A 22,722-nucleotide genomic window follows, 5' to 3' on the forward strand; every position below is an offset into this window, starting at 1 on the left:
CTAGCTGAGGTAGGGATACTGTTTAGTAAGTGCCCAGACAGGCAAGGTCTTCGATTTTGTGATTTGTGTTTATTTTTGGTGCTATGGCTTCACTCTAGTGACTGTACAACTTGCCTGTCCTGTATTCTGCTGGATACAATGAAGTGGACTTTAAAACTGCTAAGTCAAGTGAAGTCTGTCTCCGCCAGCCCTGTTCACACACGCAGATCCCTACAATATACGGCAATTAGTTAATATAATGTTCATATCAAAATGACTCCATCTACTGCACAGGCATCCAATAACCTGCAAGGCGGCAGGGCATTTAGAGTGATTGAACACGTCTGCAGCTGAATGGAATACGTCCAAGATTACCATTATATTAGGAGATTGCTATTGATGTAGTTTTGGCTCCAAAGGCTGAACTTCACTTGAACTAATATCTCCTTAGAAATGCAAACAATTCGGAATTTACAAGTTGGAATGCCGTTAATGAAAATATCTTAACCTGCTCAACCTATCTCAGCCAGATACTCAGAATTTGTGACTTGCACCATGCGGACGGACACGCACACCACTACCATTATTAATCCTTAGATTTTTGTGGAATAAGACATAATAGCAGACCATTAGCCGGTATGAAAACTGGACACAGAATTTATTGAGTGTAGTGAATATGTATATATTGTATATACACATGCACATCTTGTAAACGGTATAGCAAACAGGAAGTTTAATATGATGCATAATTCTGAACAATTGACCACCTGACCCATTGTCTACATGCAACTCAATATAAGCATGGTATAAAAGAGTTAAATGTCCATAAGTAGACCCTGTCGATAGACTATTGCACAATATTTCCAGGAATGCATAGTCAGTTTTATCGTGGAGTGCCAGCTCACAAACGCCCCAGTACAGCCACAATGACAGTATATCCAGTAGTATACCAAATGCTCAGAGTATATACGGTAGAATGGAAGAAAGATAGCCACTAACTAAAATTCCAGCAGTATGCAGAAAATGGATATATAAGTATGTGAAATATCCTGCAAATCTTCATGGCCCATAAAATGTGTATAATAGTAATGGCACTTTTATCACCATAGTTCTGTATGAATATGCAAAAAAATGCCTCCATATGAAATCACAGGCACACATAGATGCCCACGGATTTCTATGGATAGGGGATCACTTGAAAATATGAAAAACAAAATATGTCAGCGCCATATACCATAAGTAAAATAAATAAATAATCATTTGGCACAACCCCTTTAAGAGAAGACTGGAACTCAGAGGAACTGCATCAGAAAGATTCAAGTCTCATTCACATGTCCGTCTCCATGCTTAAATCCATGAAAAGGTGGTCGGTAATACATCCGTGAAGATGTCCGCGAAGGATCCGTGTTTGTGTTTTTTCTGCTGTCCGTGTGTCACCTGTGTTTCACGGACACTGTGCAGCTGAAAAATATTTTTCAAAGCATCTCTTCCTAATGATCTGGGAAACACGGGTGGCATCCATGTTGCATCCGTGGTTTTCACTGACCCATAGTATAAGGCCCCTTTCACACGACCGTGACGGATTAGGTCCGGATGCGTTCAGGGTGCGTTCAGTGAAACTTGCACCATTTTGCTAACAAGTTCAGTCAGTTTTGTCTGTGATTGCGTTCAGTTTTTTTCCGCGTGGGTGCAATACGTTTTGATGCGTTTTTTCACGCGCGTGATAAAAAACTGAAGGTTTACAAACATCATCTCTCAGCAACCATCAGTGAAAAACGCATCGCACCTGCACTTGCTTGCGGATGCAATGCGTTTTTCACTGAAGCCCCATTCACTTCAATGGGGCCAGGGCTGCGTGAAAAACGCAGAATATAGAACATGCTGCGTTTTTCACGGAACGCAGAACTGATGCGTGAAAAATAAAAATGCTCATGTGCACAGACCCATTAAAATGAATGGGTCAGGATTCAGTGCGGGTGCTATGCGTTCGTGTCACGCATTGCACCCACGCGGAAAACTCGCTCGTGTGAAAGGGGCCTAATGTATCTGTGAACACGGACAAAATAGAGCATGCTTACGTGCTAAAAAAAACACGGACCAATGGACCGTGGTAAAAAAACTGATGTGTGAATACACACATTATAACGAATGGGTACGTGTGCTGTCCGTGGAGAGCGCGTACAGCACATGTCCGGGGAAAACTGACGTGTGAATGAGGCTTTATAAAGGAAAGCACCACAAATTTTAACTTAACATTTTTCCTTTATTGTGAAATTTTTATTGTGAATCGGAAGGTTGCTTTAAGGATTTGTGCAACTCAGATCTGTAATAAGCTCTGACCTTTTAATTTAGTGGGTACCAAAACCTTTGCGCAACATGGAAGGTGCAGCAGCAATTGTCAGAGTACAGATCTATACAAAGTATATATAGGATCCATACTCCGCATGCTGCAGAAGCAGATGGAAGCGGAAAATGCGTAACGCTCTGAGGAGTGTCGCTACAGCTTCCATCCTTTGGGTGGAGGTTTAGGTATGCTTTAAAATAAAACATTACATGGTACCTGTATTCTGTTAAATGGACAGATAATCCACAACTCTGGAGCCTTCCCTGCGAACATTCACATCTCCGCTAAAGTAATCCAGTAGTCCGACTACTGGAGTGACCGTATCTGACATAGTCAGACACTGCCAGATCCCCGTTGACTCTATAATAGGATCTTGCGAGTATCCTTATGCTTTCTGGCATTAATGCATGCAGCAATACTCATCTAGCAATGAGGGCTTTAAAAATATGTATTTAATAAGCCCCCCTAGTGGCGGCCTCAGGCAATTGTTTAGGCTGTGCAACAGTAGGCTGGGGAAGCAGTTCAGTTCAAGACCCCCCGGCTCCACGGGCTGTATAGCATTCTCGTGGTCTGTCTATATGGTGGGTATGCCACTGAACCAAGAAAGTGATTGTACAACACACTAAGATGGGGCCTTCAATGTTACCTCCTTCCTTCCATAAACTTAATGGGGTTCTCCAGGATTTTGCTATGGATAAGCTATCCTCAATATAGGCCATCAATATGTGAATTTCAAGGGTCCAACACTCCGCAACCCTGTCAATCCGCTGTTTTTTGGGTAGCACCGGCAACGGCACTATACGGCTCTGTCCATTGTGTAGTGGTTGGAGTTGGTCACCGAGAGCAGTGCTGCAGTTACCAGCTCTGTTCACTACACAATGGACGGAGCTGTTCCAACACTGGAGCTACCCTGAAGCAGCTGATGGGCGGGGGTGTAGACCTCTACCAATTAGATATTAATGGGCTATCCTGTGAATTGGCTAAAAAATAGTAAAATCCAAGATAACTCCTTTAGAGGGAAACTCTCAGCAGTTTCCTGCTGCATAAAAGATGGCCAGCATGAAATCCTGACAGGGTACCTAATTTAACAGTGCTTCATAAAAAACATGGGGGGTCATTTATTAAGAGCGGCATTATAGACGCCGGTCTTAATAACCCTGTGCGCTGGAGGTGGAACCACCAAAGTTATGAAGAGGCACCAGTAAAAATGTAAGCCAGCCTAAATTTAGACCATTTTCTATGCCTATAACTGGCATAGAAAATGATAAAAGATACAGGCATGCCGACCGGTCCCTTTTCCCACCCATGCTATGCCCCTTTTTTTGGACCTGAGGCATGAGCGAGGAAAAGTCGCAGATCTGTGACGGGTATACCCCAGAAAACTGGCGTATATCACTTAGTTAATGACCTCCATAGTTTTAAGAAGAGCTACATATAGGGAGATGTGTCTGCTAGGCAGTTCTCCTTCAGCTTCTCCTGGTGGAAAGCTGCATCTCTCTCCGCGCCAAAGTCATTTTTAAAACTATAAAAAAAGCTGTCTGTGGTTTGGGCAGCATAAAGCTGTTGATGGGTTACTTTTAAATTTCAAGAGCTGCATGGAAGGGCCACAACTTTTCCATTCAAGCTGGCCAATCCTTCTCTCAACAGTTGGGGCCTTGTAAGTATCACTTATGTTTATCTGTTGGAAGTGCCACAGATACTTTAGATCCAAAAAACCCTTTTATGTTAGAGAGGTCTTAGGCCAGGACTCTTTATCCATTATAGACTCTACCCCGGATCCCCATTGCCATGTGTACTCATGTACAATACAAGTCTGGCTTCAAGGTTCATGAAATTCTAGACCTAATTTGAAATACAGAATGCAAAATACAATATAAACATAAACTAAACATCCTTCGTATTCCTGCACGGTTACAATTCTGATCCAGATGTCTATGGATAATGATTTTATATTTTCTGTGGCTATCTCAGTGGCTCTGTACTTGGGCGTTGTGGGCTGACCATAGTGTGTACCACTCGTATTGGTTGAAGAAATACAGAAATAAGATATCAAGTAGTAACTTTGAATTAACCTTGAAGAGAACTTTTATTGGGTCTTTCAAAAAGCAGCAATCCTATGTTAATATGACAGACCCTGTAAAAGGCACTATATGCCACTATACATGAGGAAGGAAAAGAAAGTGGTACTGACCAACTAAACAGATCTTTATGATACCCATACTGAACCATGAAAGACGTGGAGTACTGAAACATTTATATATAATCTATGTCCTATTGTATATTTGACCATGTGCTTTTATATATTCTCTAGAAAACATCGGACAGGTAGGTCCACGTCCTGGCTGCTCATGAGACTAGCAAAGCTCTCTTGCATCTTTTTTATGGAAAGTATTTCTGAGGCATAGATGAAGTAAAAACACTAGAAGACAAAGATTTCTTTTTTTCGATTCTAAACTGTAAAAGTACAAGAATATAGAGCATCGATTACATGGACAATGCAATCCTGGGCCTCAGGAAGTACACTTCGTTATTACCTCAAATATCCATACACACAAGCTCACTATATCAAACCATTGTAGATATATCTATTACTCTCCAAAAATAAGGAAAAAAAAAAAAAACATTAGCAGCTACAGTTTTGGATATCCACATTGCACCCATGACCTACACACAACGGGGGCAGCCATTTGATGTTGACCCGTTTCCTCCTTGTGCATTCATCGGGAACTAGTGACATCACTTAGATGTAAATAAAGTGCCTCTTGCTTCAGTAATGTCAATTCGCCATATTATCTGGTCCTCAAATTGGCTGCCTTCATTGTGTGACATTAAAGAGGTTGTCTACTTTCGGTGGTGCCTTTTTGTTAGAAGGGTCTCCTGACCGTAAGCTAATCATAAGCTGTCTTGTTGTTGGGACATTTAGTGATCAGCTCTAATCTTTGGGCCAACCTGGCAGTAGGTGTTAAATTTCCCTACAGCACCACCGCAGGGAAAATTAACCATTACATATGTTCCATTGTAATTCATAGACTTGCTAGGTCCTCCAGACCCAGAGATGCTCGTTATAGCTTCCCTCTGCTCTGGATAATAGATTAGAGACCTGAACGGGAGACCTTCCATATTAACTCAATGTTCCTATTACTTGACTGATTTTTCTAAACCAGACAACCTCTTTAACAGGTACATTGAAAGCACTACATCCAAAATTCATCTAACATGTTCTTTCTATATTTTCTGTATTCTCTTTTATTTTAATATACACAATTTATATTAGCTACAAGATTACAAAACCACAGCAGTCGGTAGGTTAGACTGATACCACCATCTTGCTACATGAGAAGGAAGCTAGAGTTGATGCGACCGCCGTTGAGTTCATGATCAGATGCCGCACAACGTTTTACACCCATGCGTAGTCATTCATCAGTTGCCAGGAGTCTTGCAGTGGGGCCCAGGATTCTACTTGTCCGTAACTTGAAGACATATCTATTTAAAGTTTTCAAAAACTTCAGTCTGGAAGTGTTGAGATCTCCCTCTCTTTCTCTTCACAAGAGTCCGGTAGTTTAGAGAGCGAGAATCCATGATGAGGAATAAGAATCTCTTCCGTTAAAGAAATACTGAGGCACAAAACAGTTGCTTCAACTATTTTCATACATGAAATCCCTTTTCTTGTATATGCATCAATTGTAATCGTAAAGTCTGTATGCTGCTCACTATTCTTCTCTGGTGTCCAATGAGCGTCACACCAATCCTTCTGATGTCACTACGGGAAAAGAAATGTGCATTACTGAGAGTCATCCCTGAAAAATGAGATTTGTGTATAATTTTATCCATGAACTGCAATTGGGACTGTATTTACTGCAAGTTTAAAGGACTGGTGGGAGTCCGACTCCTGGTATCTCAGCCTGCTGTCTCTTCAAGCAGCTGATCGTTGGGGGTGCCAGAAGTCGGACCTTCGCCAATCAGATACTGATAACCTATCCTGAGGACAGGTCGTCAAACTTTTAAAGCTGTTGATAATTTTGGCTGGCTAGGGTTGAGAATTTATATGCCATCATTTATGATCAATGATAGCAAACTGTTGTCTGCCAAAAGTTTGATCTCTCAGGTTGCATTTTTTTTCAGGCATTGTCTGTATGGCAGGACTGCTGAATGTGGCTGATCATTTCATTATATAATTGTGCCTCTATTAAAGTATTTTCATTAGAAGCATCAGTGTGGCTAGGACAGGAGCAATGTAGTACAGCTCCAGGGCTACCCTGCACGCTCCAGAGATGTACTACAGAAACCTTACATTCAGAGGTAAGGTGGTCGGGACAGGAGTGGGAGCGCATGCGTCCTTATGTGCGCTAACGCGATCCCAGCCACCACAGATGCAGAAAATGTTCCCTGCAGTGTGCAAGTACAGCTAGTGCAGTGGCCATATTCCCTGACAATAAGAAGACTGAAGTGAAACCATAGAAGGGGGCACTTCAGCTGTCAAATTGCAATTAGTAAGTGCCTTATATTGCTCTTGTATGCATGTTGGGAGCTATTTATTGAGATGCAGAAAACACTTTTCTGTTTGTTGTCGAAGTTACTTACTCAATGCTCATTCTGCAAACCAAGTCCAACGTTGTGAACCCAGCCGCCATGAAGTTACTAGCGTACTGACCCATCTTTATAGAATCTAACCACTCTGTGACTGTGACAAAGAAGTGATATTCTGGTGTGTCCCCCGGTGATTCTGGCATGCTGCATAAAAGAGAAAAAATAGTTTAGTTACAATACTTGATAGGAAAACCATAGTGTAGAACAGACTGCTTCACTATATATCAAGCCATAATTTCTAAAATTATTTTTCTATTTGTGTGCTGCAAAATGTTTGCATCGGTATCTCTTAGGCTATGCTCATGTTGCCGATTGAGATGTATTTATATATAATTTTTTTTTTTTTTGGGGGGGGGGATCCCATTGGCAGCTTTAGCACTTGTAACAGTAAGCCATTTTGTCTGCTTTACTGGTAAAATAGCTGTGCAGTAGAGTGATATACGTACTATATTCCGTCTCTGTCAGTTCCAGGTTGGACGCCAGCTGAGGACGTCTCCATGCTATTCTTTAGTACACTGTGTACTATACAGGAGCCTGAAGAAGCTCCTGTCCTCTACACAGTAAGTGATTTACATCATTCTGCTAAATGTAAAGGTACCTTTACACATTGCCAGAGCATTGAGCAGATAATAGCTAACAAGCATTAGTAGAAACATTCGTTAGCGATCCACTGCCGCTGTAAAGATGCCACTGATTACCCGATGAATGAACAACATTTTTGTTCATTGGGTAATAAGATCATTAGTGCGGTCACCCAATTTATCGTTTAAACAGTCTCTGCTGCCGGGAAACAGTTATTCTGTATGGGAGTGAGCGATGGCATTAGTGATTTCTCCCCCCATACTGTGGAGGAGATCACTGCTTGTAAATGGAGCCGTCTCCTTTACTGAAGAGTAGACGATTGTCGAGAAGGAATGCTTCCTTCCCGACAATGGTCTGCTCAGTTGAGCATGGTAAAAGGACCTTAAAGAGGTTTTCCAGGCTTTTAATATTGATATCCACCGACAACCCAGCAACCCAGCCAATTAGCTGTATGAAGAGAAGGCACGCGCCGTGCTTGCATGCCGCCTCATGTCTCTCTTCCTGCTCGCTGCTGCTATGTCTATGGCAAGCTGGAAGAGAGACAGGAGATGGCACGCATGCACTTGCATACTACTGATTGGCGGGGGTGTTGGACCTGAGGATAGGTCATCAATATTAAAAGCCTGAAAAACTCCTTTAAGGCTTTGCTTAATCCGTATTAATAATCTGCTTTTTTTTCCCTTTACTCTATATTCTTATTTTAGGTTGACATTTTGGGAGAATTAGAGCCAGTTACTAGATTTCCATAGAATTATGGTCTCATGTTAAAATGTTTTCATATGACAATGGTCACACTGGAAGTATCAATATTGTAAGTTGAGGAATCTCTGTACAGTATTAGAGGAAATCTTAAAAAAAAAATCCCCAACTACTTGTTTCATGGCCTTGTACTGGGTCTTTATTAAGGGACCACAATGCAATATGCCATATCACTAGATTTGTGAATGGTGCACAGTTCCATGAGACCATAAATAAAAAAAAAAACAATTCTAGAGGGTGCTGTTAAAGGTGGATCGGGCGTGACCACATTCTAGTGCAACATTTCGGTGGACTGCCCCCTTTCTCAAGCATGCACGTACTTGGGGATGGTCCCCAGAAACATTGCATTGGCATGTGGTCAGAACATGTTTGCTCGATACTTGCATGTAAAGAAAGTATCTGTAAGACAAGAAGTCTGTACTTTGCATGTTTTTACATACAGTTTCTAGGAGGAACAGAGTGATCGTCACTTGCACATGATACATAAGCGCTATCCTGGACCTCTAGCATCTTCTAGCCCGAAAAGTCTTAGGCTTGGGCTAATACTTCCCTCAAGTGAGGGAAGATAACTAAAATGTTCTGTGGTCTACATGAGATTTTTATGGAGAACTTTTCTAGTTCTACCATATTAGATGGGGTACTAGCTCTCCTTAAAGAGACCAGTCTACCTAAGCTGCATCCAAGACATCACACTCAGCCAGCCTGAATCCTACTCCGTACTGATGAGAAGCAAGCACAATCACTGAGTACACAAATATTCCAAAAGCAGTTGCTATTGCAAAACAATTATCACTGAGGGCAACTTCTAAAACTTAACCTTTATTCTATAGAGTTGCAAAAAAAAATATTTGGTCCAATCAGGATCCTGATAATCGTAGTACGAAAAAAAGCTGTCAAAACAATGGATGGTCAGAGAAATACAGACAAAATTATGCAAACAAGGACAGAGAAATACAGAAAAAATTATGCAAACAAGGACAGAGAATATAGAATATAACCGTTCCTGTTCTTGCCCATAATAAACAACTAGGCCCGGAGATGCAACTCAATGATAAGTGCACTTAGTCCAGATTCCTGGGCTAACCTCTCAAACGATGACCCAGAAACTTCCAATATAATGTACAATAGCCAGAATAGGTACAATCTTGTACAAATAAAAACAAAAGATAAAGGGGTCTAACTATCCCTATTCTTGCCCTTATGGAAATTGCTCAGCCCAGAGATGCACCTTGATGGTAGGTGCACTCCGTCCACGTTCCTAGACTGACCTGTCCTTATACAGCCCTATCGCTTTCTTGACACAGCAAACAATATCCCAAATAGCTCTATCCCCTCATAGATAATCAAAGGTTCATCAGGTGACTACCAGCATCAGTATGGCAATAGGTTGCAGTATACAAGATAACCAAAGAAAACCGATACATCAAAGCATAAAAAGACTGGCAAATGATCGATAAGAAGATGGCCGTGCGTTCCACCTAGGTCCGCAGTGGAACGCACGTTCATGTGGGAAGCAATATGGCCATGCGCTCCACGTGTCGCGATCATGGAACGCACACATCCTAGTAACCAAGCGCACCAGAGGATGCAGTCTTGGTGCGGTCCCTACATCTCTGGAGATGTAAGTGGTCTTTTGAACAATGTCCTCCCTGCAAAATACGACCCTCCACCATAGTATGAGATGGGGGGGACAGCACAAGACCACCATAATGAGGTAATTTGGGGCAAAATAGTAGTGGCACAATAGTTTAGATAGCAAAACAGGTGCACCTTCTATAATGCTTAATGCAGCTAGATATGTATATGGCTGCACCAAGACAAGACCCATAGGGAGGATTACTCAACTATACTACTAGTAATATAATGATTGAGATAAGAGACCCATCCCCTGGCAAAATACAGCACTACAGAGTTGTAGATAAATAAAATACACGCTTAACCGTCAGATATAAGACAGTTTAAATAACAAAAAATTGGCGCTTCTTGCGTCAATGTAATGTCCTGTTCAACTGAAGGTGAAGCTTTTCACATACAAATAAAAAGCAACCATCAAATATAGCAGGAAAAGTCTCTCATTCAATCCACCAGGTGACTGTGACCGGAACCTATAAATCCACTCCTTTTCTTTTTGGAGGATTCTCCGGTCCCAGTCACCTTTCCTGGGGGAAGACCTTATCACTTCTAATGCCGAAAAAGATAATGACCCAAGATCTCCATTGTGACATTCCCACATGTGGTTAGCCACTGGAGTGTTGTTCATTTTCTTGATGTCATTTATGTGTTCAAGAATACGGCTGCGAAGTTCTCTGAATGTTTTCTCCACATAATCCAAGGGACAGGAGCACTGACAGAGGTATACTACCCCTTTGCTCCTACAACTGACAAAGCCCCTTATGGTGTAACTAACATTATGGTGTAACTAACATTAACCTTTGAGTTTTTAACATAACGACAGGCCGAGCATGTCCCACACCGGAACATGCCCAGTGGCTTCCTGTCCAACCATGTCCCAGTTTGAACCGCATGTGAAAAGTGGCTGTGGACCAAACGGTCACGTAGACATCTACCACGCCTGAATGTGATACTTGGATATGGTAGTATAGCATCAGCCACACCTAGATCCATTCAGAGTATTGGCCAAAACTTCTCAATTATATCCCTCTCCCTCCGATTCTCAGCATCAAAAGTGGAAATAATCCTAATGACCTTCCCCCTCTTGGAGTCTAATTCCTTGGGGACCAAAAGAGTATTCTGTAACTCATAATTCGGCATTCTGGAATGCATTCCTAAGGACCTGCTGGGGATACCCCCTTGCCCTAAAGCGATCGCGAAGCTTTCTTGATTCACTATAAAAGTTCTCTGGGTCTAAGCAATTCCTCTTCATTCGTGGATATTGGCCACGAGGTATCCCCGTTTTTAGGTTTGCAGGATAGTAACTCTCATAATGGAGTAAATTATTCGTGGCAGTGGTCTTTCTAAAGGTGGTTGTGACTAGTCTATCCATCTCCTTGGTAACTCTCATATCTAAAAATGTTAATGTATCAGGATGAAACTCAAAAGTAAATGCCAGACCGATCTAGTTCGTATTCAACATTCTGACAAACGATTGAAACTCATCCAGATTCCCATTCCAGATGACAAAGACATCGTCAATGTAACGTGTCCAAAACACAATTTTGTCACACCACAAAGAATGAGTATCAGGAAAGACCACATTGTCCTCCCACTAACCCAGGAGGAGATTAGCATAAGTGGGGGCACAGGGGCTCTCCAGAGCGGTCCCCCTGAGCTGGTGGAAGAAACGTGAATCAAAGAGGAAATAATTATGTGTCAAAACAAATTCTAAGAGTCAACACAAATTTGTTGTGGGCAAGGTAACAAATTGCCCTTGTCTTTAAATATTCTGCTACCACCATTAGCCCTTTTGAATGAGGAATGGAGCAATATAATGATTCTACATCAATGCTCGCAAGGGAACACAATGGTTCTAGGTTGATAGTTTAAATTTTCCTTAAGAAGTCCATCGTATTCCTTGTATACGAGGGAAGGGATAACAAAAAAAACTTCAGAATCTTATTCTGAGTATTCAAGCCCACCCCATATACAATAGGGCAACCCTTCAAGGGTGATAACCCCTTGTGGATCTTTGGTAATCCATAAAACATCACTATCTGGGGTGAACTCGGCCTCAGGTAGCGGTATTCCACTTCATTGATGACACACTTCTTAATGCCCCCATCAAGGATGGACACTAGTTGTTGAGAAAATACATCAGTAGGGTCAGAAGATACAACACGGTAGCAGTTACGATCACTAAGTAGGTGTTCACACATTTGTCTGTATTGACTACAATCCATTACAACAAGATTACCCCCTTTATCAGCAGGTTTGATTACTATTGAAGGATCTTTTTTAAGACACACAAGGGCCTCAGTTTAAGGGCCAGAAAGTTTTCGAAAAGATGGAGAGGACGCAGGTAACCTCTCTATATCCGCGATCACCAATTGTAAAAAGATGTCTATGCGATCATAATTCATGGTAGGTGGAAGTTTTGTACTTTTTGGACGAAGGTCCGAAAAGGCCCCATGTCCTGGTTTACGTGTTCCTTCCTCCAGGAGGTCCATGAATATTTTAAGGTCTGCATATTCACTATCCTGAATGCCGAGTTGTTCACAAGTGAGTTTAATATTGTATTTCATGAATTTATGCCATTTAAATTTTCGCGAGAATAGGTGGAGGTCTTTAAACCATGTAAAAGAGTTGAACTTAGTTGTGGGAACAAATGATAGTAATCTGTTGAAAAAGAGACTTTCAGTGTCACAAAGAATCCTAGAGGAAAGATTAATAATTTGTAATTCATCCCTTCCTTCCCTCTCCTACCTTCGTGCAATCCCGTAACTGATAAGGCTAAAAAAAAATCCCACGGGCGCTGGGTGTGGAGGTAGTGAAGGAAGAAGAGGGTACAGATGAGAAGGACAATGATTCTTCCCCTCTGACCACCTGACCTTGGCCATCTTCTATTATTAAATCGTCCTCTACCACCACCCCTTTGTGTGCATCTATAATTAGTTCTACCTCTAAAATAAGAAGGTTCTGAATCCGAGAATTCCTGTTCAGAGGACGATAACTCAGACTCAGAAGGGGAAGTGGTTTGTTATCCAATTGGTAGGCCCTATTCTCTTTGAACTCCTTAAGATCTTTATTGAATTGTCTATGTTTGCGTTCCTTAATAGTGACGAGCGGGAGGTGCCATTTGTCGATTTCGACAAAATTCGTGAATATTCGCTAGAATATTCGTTTCATATTCGTTGAAATCTAATATTCGTCATTTTTCTAGTTATCGCGATTATTATGCGATTTAAATAATCGCGTATTGCGATTGTAACTTAAGGCTACTTTCCTATTGGTTTGATATCTAGAATTAGAGAAGATGACAAATATGACGAATGTATTCGTCATATTCCTCAAAACAAAGTATTCTCCGGAGATTGGACCAAATATTTGTATTCCATCTGCAGTATATAGAATAAAGAAGTTGCCCTCAGTGATAATTGGGGAGCAAGCACCCTGAAACAGCTATCTCTGGATGGATATTTGTCATGTCCCAAAGCTTGTTTAAAAGTCAGATTTTTGACTCATAGGGAGTGACTTCCACAAGATGGCGCTAGCAAGATGGTCCTCTTTCCTTGGGAGATAACTCTTTGCATAGTCTTACCATAAACAGACTAGGGTGAGAGGGAGGACCTACTAGTTACAAAACTAAAATGACTGTAGAATACACAAGAAGGCGGTCCACAAGAGAAATCTAAAAAACACCAAAATGTTAATTCCTGTCATGCGCCCATTCTTCAGGCACTGTACTAGGCATTACCCAATTTTCCCTGGAGTGCATGGATGGTGAGCTCTAGAGGACCTCCCTTATTGGGGTAATTTCTAAGCTAACATTTCTATAATTAATAGGGTTGTCCCATCTTAACATTTTACAACATATTGATAGCAGGGGCGTAGCTAGAAATGCATGGGCCCCATAGCAAAAAAAATCTATGGGCCCCCCCTCAGCCCCCACATATCTATCGGGCCTCCCACCACCCCTTCCAGAGCTCCCACCCAAACACCCATCCTAGATCTCCCACCGCCATGAGCATCAAAAAGTGTGAGGGTCTGGAGTTGTCACATCTGGTCTGGCACCTACCAATAAGGCCTCATTCACACGTCCGCAATTCTGTTCTGCATTTTGCGGAACGGAATTGCGGACCCATTGATTTCTATGGGGCTGCACGATGTGCAGCCTGGACACGGAGTTGCGGACCCGCACTAACCGGGTCCGCAATTCCGTTCCCGAAAAAAAATAGAACATGTCCTACTCTTGTCCGCATCTGCAGACAAAAGTAGGCATATTCTATGCAGTGTCGGCAATGTGCGGTCCGCAAATTATGGATCGCACATTACCGATGTCAGTGTTTTGCGGATCCACGGGCCCGTGGATTTGCAAAACACTTACGGATGTGTGAATGGGACCTTACCATGCGTCTTCAGTTAGATGAGAGAGAAAAGTCTGAGTGGACTCAGACTTTTTTCTCTCATCTAACTTTTACAAGTCAGTCCCATCAGACTCCCAGTACAGACTAGCCTGGTGCCTGCCACAATAGTGCCTCTGCCACCACCAGACCACCAGCCCTGAGCCCGCCCGCAGTGGAACTGGAACCATCTACTGCGAGTACAGCAACCTTCAATAAGGAGCAGAACTTAGGGTAGTTTCACACTTGCGGCAGGACGGATCCGACAGGCTGTTCAGCCTGTTGGATCCGTCCTGCCGCTATTTCGCCGTGCAGCCGCTCCGTCCCCATTGACTATAATGGGAACGAGGATGGAGCTCTGATGCAGCGCAGCAGTGTGCGGTGAAAGGCTGGCGGCCGAAAAGTACTGCAAGTCCGACTTTTTCGTCCGGTGGCCTCTCTCCGCGCAGTGCCGTGCTGCGCAGGAGCTCCGCCCCATCCCCATTATAGTCAATGGGGACGGAGCGGCGGTCCAGCGAAATAGCGGCAGGACGTATCCGACAGGCTGAACAGCTTGCCGGATCCGTCCTGCCGCAAGTGTAAAAGTACCCTTAGTCTGTCATATAAGAGTGTGCCCCCCAAAAGAAGGAAGGGGCGCCCTCCTTATCACAGCTGGCATCTGTTTTTAACTTCAGATCATCAGACTCTCACTTACTAATTACAGCACACACCCCTGTAGTGTCCCCATCAGACAGGGGAGGAAAGAAAATAAACCCCAGAACTAGAGTGTCAGTGTGCCCCCCAAGTGGGGGGCACACTCTAGTTCTGGGGTTTCTTCCCTCCCCTGTCTGATGGTGGACACTACAGGCCAGGGTGTGTGTGCTGTAAATTTTTAATTAGTGAGAGTCTGATTATCTGAATTCTGAAGTTAAAAAGAGCTGCCTGCATATAAAGATAAGGAGGGCGCCCCTTGCTTCTCTTGGGGGCCCCACTCTGCAGGCAGCTCTTTTTAACTTAAGAATTTAGATAAAGTTCTGAGATATCATAAGTTCTCACTTCCTTAAATTCACTTTAAGTGAATCACTTACTTTTAGAGTCACAGACAGCAGCAGGCAGTGGCAGGACTGGAGACTGGAGACCAGTGGGGAGTGTCATTAAAGCGATAGCATAGCCGCATAGCGCCGAATCTGACTGGCGCCAGTGCGGCCGGCGGGACCGTCACCCTCCCTAGTCCCTCCACAACAGGTACCCCCCCCAACCCCCGGCCTGGCCTGGCCCGGCCCCGCCCCCTCCACCGCCTGAGTCTGCCTCCTGAGTCCGCCTCCTGAGTCCTCCCTCTAGTTACTAGGAGGCGGAGCCGGAGGAAATCTTTCCTGCACTGCGGCGCTGGTGCCAGCCTGGCTCCGCCTCTGCTACGCCCCCGTTCCGGCTCGCCTCTGCTACGCCCCCGTTCCGGCCCCCTTCTCCTTGTGCGGCAGACAGTGCGCCCCGGGCCCGCCTGCTCCAGGCCTACAGCTCCTCCTTCCTTGCTTCCCCCCAGCCAGGCCCGAGCCGCGGACCGCCCACTCCCCGCCCACTGGGCAGGCGGTCAGGCCTGGCTGCCTGTGTGTATTAAAAAAATAAAATAAAAATGATGCGGTCCGGACGGGCCCCCAGTGGCGTAGGGCCCCATAGCCACTGCTATGGTTGCTATGGCGATCCCTACGCCACTGATTGATAGGATATGCCAGAACTGTCCAATAGATGCAGGTCCCACGTCTGTGACTGGCTCCTATCTCAAGGATGGGGCCCTGCCATGAATGGAAAGCAAGCTGCACATAAGCAGCTTTCTTCATTCACTGCTATGGGACTTCCTCAAATAGCTTAGCATGCGAAGTCCCATAGCCTTGAATGGAATGCCGTGGTGTGCTGTCCATTCATGGTGGGTTCCCTTTCTTGAGATACGAGCAGGTCTTTGAGGTGGGACCCACACCTATCAAACATTTATGGCATATACTATCGATATGCCATAAATGTCCAGTTGGGAATACCCCTAAAGTTTCAGCCTGTATGTTCATACAGCAGAACAATGGGGACAGCAGAGTGGATGACACATTAACAGAAGGAGCCTAACCAATAACACAGCAGTGACAATTTATCAGGTGAAGCTTCTGCTGCATAGGCAGATGTGTGCACAGCTTATAATGGACAGTACTCATACTTGAAACAATTGTATTATTGTAAAAGATAACGGTGATTAACATGATTAAGAGATCTCTCAAGATAACAGCATGCAGTAAATGAGCTCAAAAGCACAGCCGCATTGTGCTTCTCCAATGACCAGTTTAAGACCCAAATAAATAACACAGCAATAGAACAGAGGGCACAGGCAATACATTCAGTGCTGAGGCTCAGCTTCATCATCTTCTGCCGTGGATTAATTGCAGCTATATTAGTCAAGGTTTTTCTTTATTATGTTTATTGACCCATCTCCCTGCTCATAGGTCAAAGTAGTTTGAATGTGATGATCATGATCCTGTGATCTATTTTCCAATGCCCTTTACTCTACTGTAACATAATCTATACAGTGAGCCAATAAATTAGCATCTCATCATGGGCTTAATATGGGCCATTGCATCCCCCCCCCCCCCCCCCCCTAGACTTAAAAGAATTGTCCCAAATTCACGGGTTATTTTTAGATTTGTGGTCCTTTTTTTGACTAGCAGATTGATGGGGTCTCTATGAGGAAACTCTATAGCACGTGATCCACATACTAGCTCTGTGAAGATCTTATTAGTTTATCAGCCACAAGAGGGACACATTTAGAGCTCTTGGATTAAACTTAGGGGATTATCTCATCAAGGCAACCCCATTTCAGAATAAAGTTATCAATCATATCCACATGTCCTAATAGGATATATGGAATGGTGTCTTGATGAGACAACTCCTTGATTTGATGGGGGGTTGTATTATGATAGTAATGAGACAAACATGCCACAGAAATCAATTTAACAATGGTTAAATTTGTCAGAAGAACAAGGGCTTGGCATGTCGGGAAATATCAGGATTTATTGTTGGAGGTGCCACAGATGGATTTAAGATTATCTTGAAGGTTGCATCCCTAGACAAAAAATACAGTTCTACAAGTTGGCTTTTTTAAATCACTATAATTGAGCAAGGTCACAACTCTAGGGGACTGCAGATTTAACAGTCACACCTGGAACCTGGAAGGGAGGAGCAAAATTCCCTTCTACCCCACTTAGTAAGACTACTACAACAAAAACTGCATAATAATTTGAGCTCTGGTGTGAGATTGTGAAACAGGTCTTATTGTATGAACACTTATTTAGCTGTTTGGCCACAAGAGGCCGCTGTTTCCCCTCACAGCTAAACAGACTGTTCAGATTTAAATATATATAAGAGGTGGAGCTGTATGTCTAGAGCAGGGATGTCAAACTCGTGGCCCTCCAGCTGTTGCAAAACTACAACTCCCATCATGCCTGGGCATACTACAGCTATCAGGGAATGATGGGAGTTGTAGTTTTGCAACATCTGGAGGGTCATGAGTTTGACATCCATGGTCTAGAGGAAGGAAGCTTGCGTCCATCTTAGTTGCAGACTGGAAAAGACATCTGCTAACATCCTAGCGTGGAATCACCCTTTTGCGACCAGGACTGTAGCCAAGTGAAGGTGATCGTGTCAAGGACCCGGATCCCATCCAAGAGAAGAAGTACAGCTGCCAGGATCACAGATGAGAGCTGAAGAGCAAAGCAACGGACTCTGCGGTTCTGCACTCGTGTTGGATCAGCCTTTGTTCAGTTCGCAGTCACCAGATGAAGCAGAGCAAACCCGGGTTGGTAAGATAGAGCGTGCACTCACCTCAATATAAGATTGGTGCCTAAATACTAGAGACTGAGATCAAACCTGCCGGTAGTTAGTTAGTGTTGCTGCTTGTTTATCAAAAAGACTTATCAGTTAAAGTTTTGGTTCGCTCCGGAGAACAGAGAGGACTTCACCATAACCTTCAGCTACCCTAGCGAGTTTATCCGGAGTGATATATATTAGGCATGTGCTACATTACCAGTTTTGGGGAAAAGGGAGGGGGAAATCACTGTATAGGCCGGTAAGATTGTAAGCTGCTGTGTCGCACCGCGGGCTAGCCTGTATCTCACACACACATGATTGTCCTATTCTTCAGGGTAATAACAGGTATGGCGAGGTAGCGTTAACTGTGCTCGCAGTAGGTAAATTGCGCAAGTGTTTTCCGGCTACCATCGTAGGGCGCTGTGCTGTACTTTACATTTCTGCTATGGAAAGTTTGGAGCATGTAATTCAAGAACTGTATACAGCTCTAGTGTGAATGTGTTTGCAAATTAGGAATTTATTATGGCCATTTCCAAAGTGCATATATCAAATACAATCCTTCAAACAAAAATGCGGCCTTCACAGGGTGTGATGTAATTTGATTTTTTTCTACTACCTCCCACATCACACCTCAATAACCTTAAGAAGGGCTTGTTACCAAACGTGGTATTTTATGCATTCACTCTGGAAGTGGTCATAATAAATTCCTAATTCGCAAGCATATTGTCATGGCTTGGTGGTTGTTTGCCGTGACACTTTCGCTACGCATGCTGGTTGCCGGTGGCAGCGTGTTGTTGTATTGCATGCGTGTGTGCTTTCCCTTTATGGCAGTCTTCCTTCCTTTCTGGTGTGCATGGGGTTAAGGTGTGAGCAAGGTGGAGCTGGGTGTGGTCTCAGGTCTCTTCTTATTCTGTAGCAGTGAGACTGAGATCTTTGTTATGTCTGCCTTTGAATGAGAAGAAGCTTGTTCCTTTCTTGGATGCAATCTGAGGGCCATCGTAGTTCTACATCGATGTCATCTGCGATGTCTTCTGCGATGTTATCCCTTTGTCTCCTGCTTGTCCTTTCCCTACCTTATCTGTTTGGTGAGGGTTTGATTTGGAGATTTGTTGTTATGTCTAGTTTCTAGTTACATGTCTGGTCTGTTCTTTGTTGTTGTCCAGCATGTATGCTAGACATTCCCTGTACCTCCGGAAGAGGGTCCGCATGGGGTTCCCCAGAGGGGGAACCAAATGTCAGTGCGCAGCACTGCCAGGGGCCACCATGCATCCTGTCCACATGGGGGTCCAGGCAGGTACTGGTGAGCTGCATTCCTGTATGAGTTGCTTGTGCTGTGTCCTGTTATGTGTTCGGGTTCCAGTACTGTTTTATGGGGTCCAGCCGTCGTTGTTGCAGCGGCAGATAAGTGCTTTTTGTTATTGGCTCTTACCTGCCGATCCAGTAGCTGTTCACTGTCTGTCATTCCCAGTAGCTAGGCCTGTGTGAGACTCCGGTTCATCCGTGTCGTGGATGAACCGGTCATCTCCTTGCCCAGACCTTACTACCAGGGATCATCAGGGCTAGTTAGGGCCTAGGTTACGGTGCATGAGCCCTCCTACCATCTGGGTTCGCTCATGCAGTTAGGAAGTCAGGGATAGGATGAGGGTGGCGATAGGAGGTGACCTGCTCCCTTATCCTGGCTTCCAGGCCTAGTGTCATATCCCACCATTCATCATTGTACGGTGGGGGGTTACCCACACTCCCCACTGTGACACATATTTTTGTGAGCATCTTTAACTCTGAAATTGCTCAACATAAGACTGAAAAAAGCCCACATTTACTAATATGAGCACACCTAGATTTTGGTGTAAATTGTACTTAAAAGTGGCTCGTTTTGGTCCATCAAACTCTAGAGAGAGTTTCTATGCCTAGTCCCTAAAAAGGGGTGTGGTTTTATTATGAGGGATTGTGGTTTATGGGAAAGGGGACAGGGCCTAATATGTGCCATTTAGCACCAAAATTGCGCCACAATTCTGGTGTAAAATTCTGTCTAAAACTAAGCCAACCAATAGTTGGTATAGCGGTAGACAAAAGTGTATATCCCCTCACCACATTTATCATCCAGCCTGAGCCACTGTGATGCATTGATTTCTAGCATTAATCTATTGTCCCTTAGTTCTAATGGCAGAAAGTAAAGGGTTATTTCTGCCCTTGTGTACTGGTAGAACAGATGGAATGTTTAATGAAATAATTAACCTAATTAACTATACACCCCCCACCCAAGACTTGGTGCCTATACCCTAATGTGTTTAATAGCAAGGATTTGTACAAAGGGAAGGAGACTTGTGCAGCTAAGACAAAGGAAAAACAGATTAAAGTTAGAAGTCAACACCTCCCTTTTTTCCTACCAGCAGCACAGTAATAGGGAATTAACAAGAAGTATCCCTATACTTGAAGAACATAATTCTGAACTGCAAAAATACAATACTTTCTGAAATCTGGGCAGACAGTCTATAATAGTTACAAAAAAATAATCTGAATAAAGAGCAGGACAAAAATGATGCCTATTCCCATCATCTGTCCCTCTCCTACACAGAACAGAAAATAACACATTAGGGTATAGGCCCTTTAGCCTTTATTGGAGGGGAGGGGTAAAGTTAATTAGGATAACTACCAGTACACGAGGCCAGAAGTACTCCATTACTGTGCTTCCGGTAGGATGTAAGGAATGGGTAGGATGGAGCAGGTCTAGACAGTCTAAGTTTAAGCCATCTATAGGATTAGTAAATTTGCCCCACAGTTGTTTTTCGATTTCAAGAGCCTGTGTTGTCCTAGTATCGCTAGTATTTTTCTTACTGTCTTCCCTATTCCAGGGTATTTATCAGCACTAGGACATAGTTGCTTTTGCATAAAGTTTACGCTTTGTGTACGTTTTACACAGTCTGCACTTATCTCCTGTATCTGTATGCAGCTCCAATGCTAGACAGTGGATCCGAACAGATGAGCAATTATTTTGTATGAGATGACACGACATACAATTGTATACTACAGTATACATATTTATGGTATTTAAAGAAGTAGTAGTAATAACTGGGTACCATCCGCTGCATTTTAAAGAAGTTCTGTCTGCTCTCCCGACCTGAATTGTATTGCTCATGACAGAGCAGGATGTCTGAAGAAGGTATTTACATTAACTAATGACTTTCTCTTTTAATTTCAGGACAAATACTACTTTTCTTACCCCAGAACATCTTCAACCAGAATATTAAGGGAGCTGGGGTTGCGTATGAGCTTGTCTAGAAAGCTCACAATGTCTGAGAACTTAGGTCGGTGATTTCTTTCTTTCTGCCAGCAGAGAAGCATTAACTGATGAAGAGGGACTGAGCAACCCATTGGAGCAGGGAGACGATAACCTTCTTCTATCGACAGGATGACCTGAAAATAATCACACATAAGTGTTACATTACTTAAAGGACATGTACATTCATTTCTACAACGTGTCCGGGTAGAATTTTACATCTTAGCTAAACTCAGATTTCAGCTCTGAAGCCTGCAAAATAGTTAATATATCTTTGGTCTATACTTTCCTAGGATCAGCACAAGATAAATAAAGCATACGGATAGGTACGCTCAACATTTCACGTAAATTCATTCTTTTTGGAAACCAGTATCTGCTTATACAGAGGGTTTGGTGCAAGAATCAGCTGAACTTTCATGATCTCTGTTTTGATGGTAGCTCTAAAGCTGGCCATACACATTCAATAACTACTGGTCTATCTTTCCCCGACTCTCTCCTGACTCCTTCATATACACACACAGCCGAGCATGTGTGTGTTGTCAGTGGGGAGAGAGAGGCAAGCTGCTGTCAGACATAATGTGTCAGAGGAGCTCCCCACATACGCTTAATGGGTTGTCCCACGTAGAATATTCTACAGTTTTCAAACCAGCGCCTGGTCTAAATACTTTTGTAATTGCATGTAATTAAAAATTTAGCATAGCCACTGAGTTATTCAATAAAATCTATCTGTATGGCGCCACCTGCTGTTTTTTTTTCCCTATTTCTTTGTCCTGCTCACTGAGGTGGCCGCACATGCTCACTTTCATCCTTTAACTGCCTTCTGAGCTTTGATAGGGAGAGCATGGACACGCCTCCTGAGCTGCAGCAGAAAAGACACTCCCCTTGAGCTGTCAGCTGGATAGAAATCTAGCAGAGCAATGAATGTGGAGATCTCTGGATCCATGTGAGGTACAGGGCTGGTTCTAGCTTTGTTAGAAAGAGATTGTCGTGTACTATATGATGGCTGATTTTCATTTTTATATTTATCATGGGATAACCCCTTTAGGGTGTTGGCCAAGCCCACCATTCTCGATGGGTCTGCCCGACAATACTCTAATGTGTATGGGGGTCTTAAAGGGATAGTGTCATGACACATATTCTACATTTTTGAATACTTTTATTATTACATGCAATCTCAATTGCATTAGTATAGTCAGTGAACTATTCAATAAAACGTATCTGTATAGCGCCACCTGCTGTTTGTTCTTTTCCTTATTTTATATCCATTTCACTGAAGTGGTCGCACATGCTTAATTTAAATCTTCAACTGCCACCAGCCATATGTTCTGTTAGAAGCTGTGGCAGTTACATAGAGA

The 22,722-nt window shown here is 43.3% G+C and overlaps 1 protein-coding gene across 1 annotated transcript in view; it reads right to left on the reverse strand.

The window, feature by feature from the left end:
- Positions 1-2,278: 2,278 nt before the first annotated feature.
- The window catches only part of EPHA6 (EPH receptor A6), a 983,829-nt gene continuing 963,385 nt past the window's right edge, over positions 2,279-22,722 (reverse strand). The window contains exons 15-17 of the mRNA XM_044284497.1: positions 21,311-21,504; positions 6,905-7,054; positions 2,279-6,083 (exon numbers count right to left, since the gene is read on the reverse strand). Of these exons, the coding sequence (XP_044140432.1) occupies positions 5,969-6,083; positions 6,905-7,054; positions 21,311-21,504 (459 nt within the window). The 3' untranslated portion in view covers positions 2,279-5,968. The remainder of the gene's footprint in view (positions 6,084-6,904; positions 7,055-21,310; positions 21,505-22,722) is intronic.

This window comes from Bufo gargarizans, chromosome 3 (genome assembly GCF_014858855.1).
Source record: "Bufo gargarizans isolate SCDJY-AF-19 chromosome 3, ASM1485885v1, whole genome shotgun sequence".
NCBI lineage: Eukaryota > Metazoa > Chordata > Amphibia > Anura > Bufonidae > Bufo > Bufo gargarizans.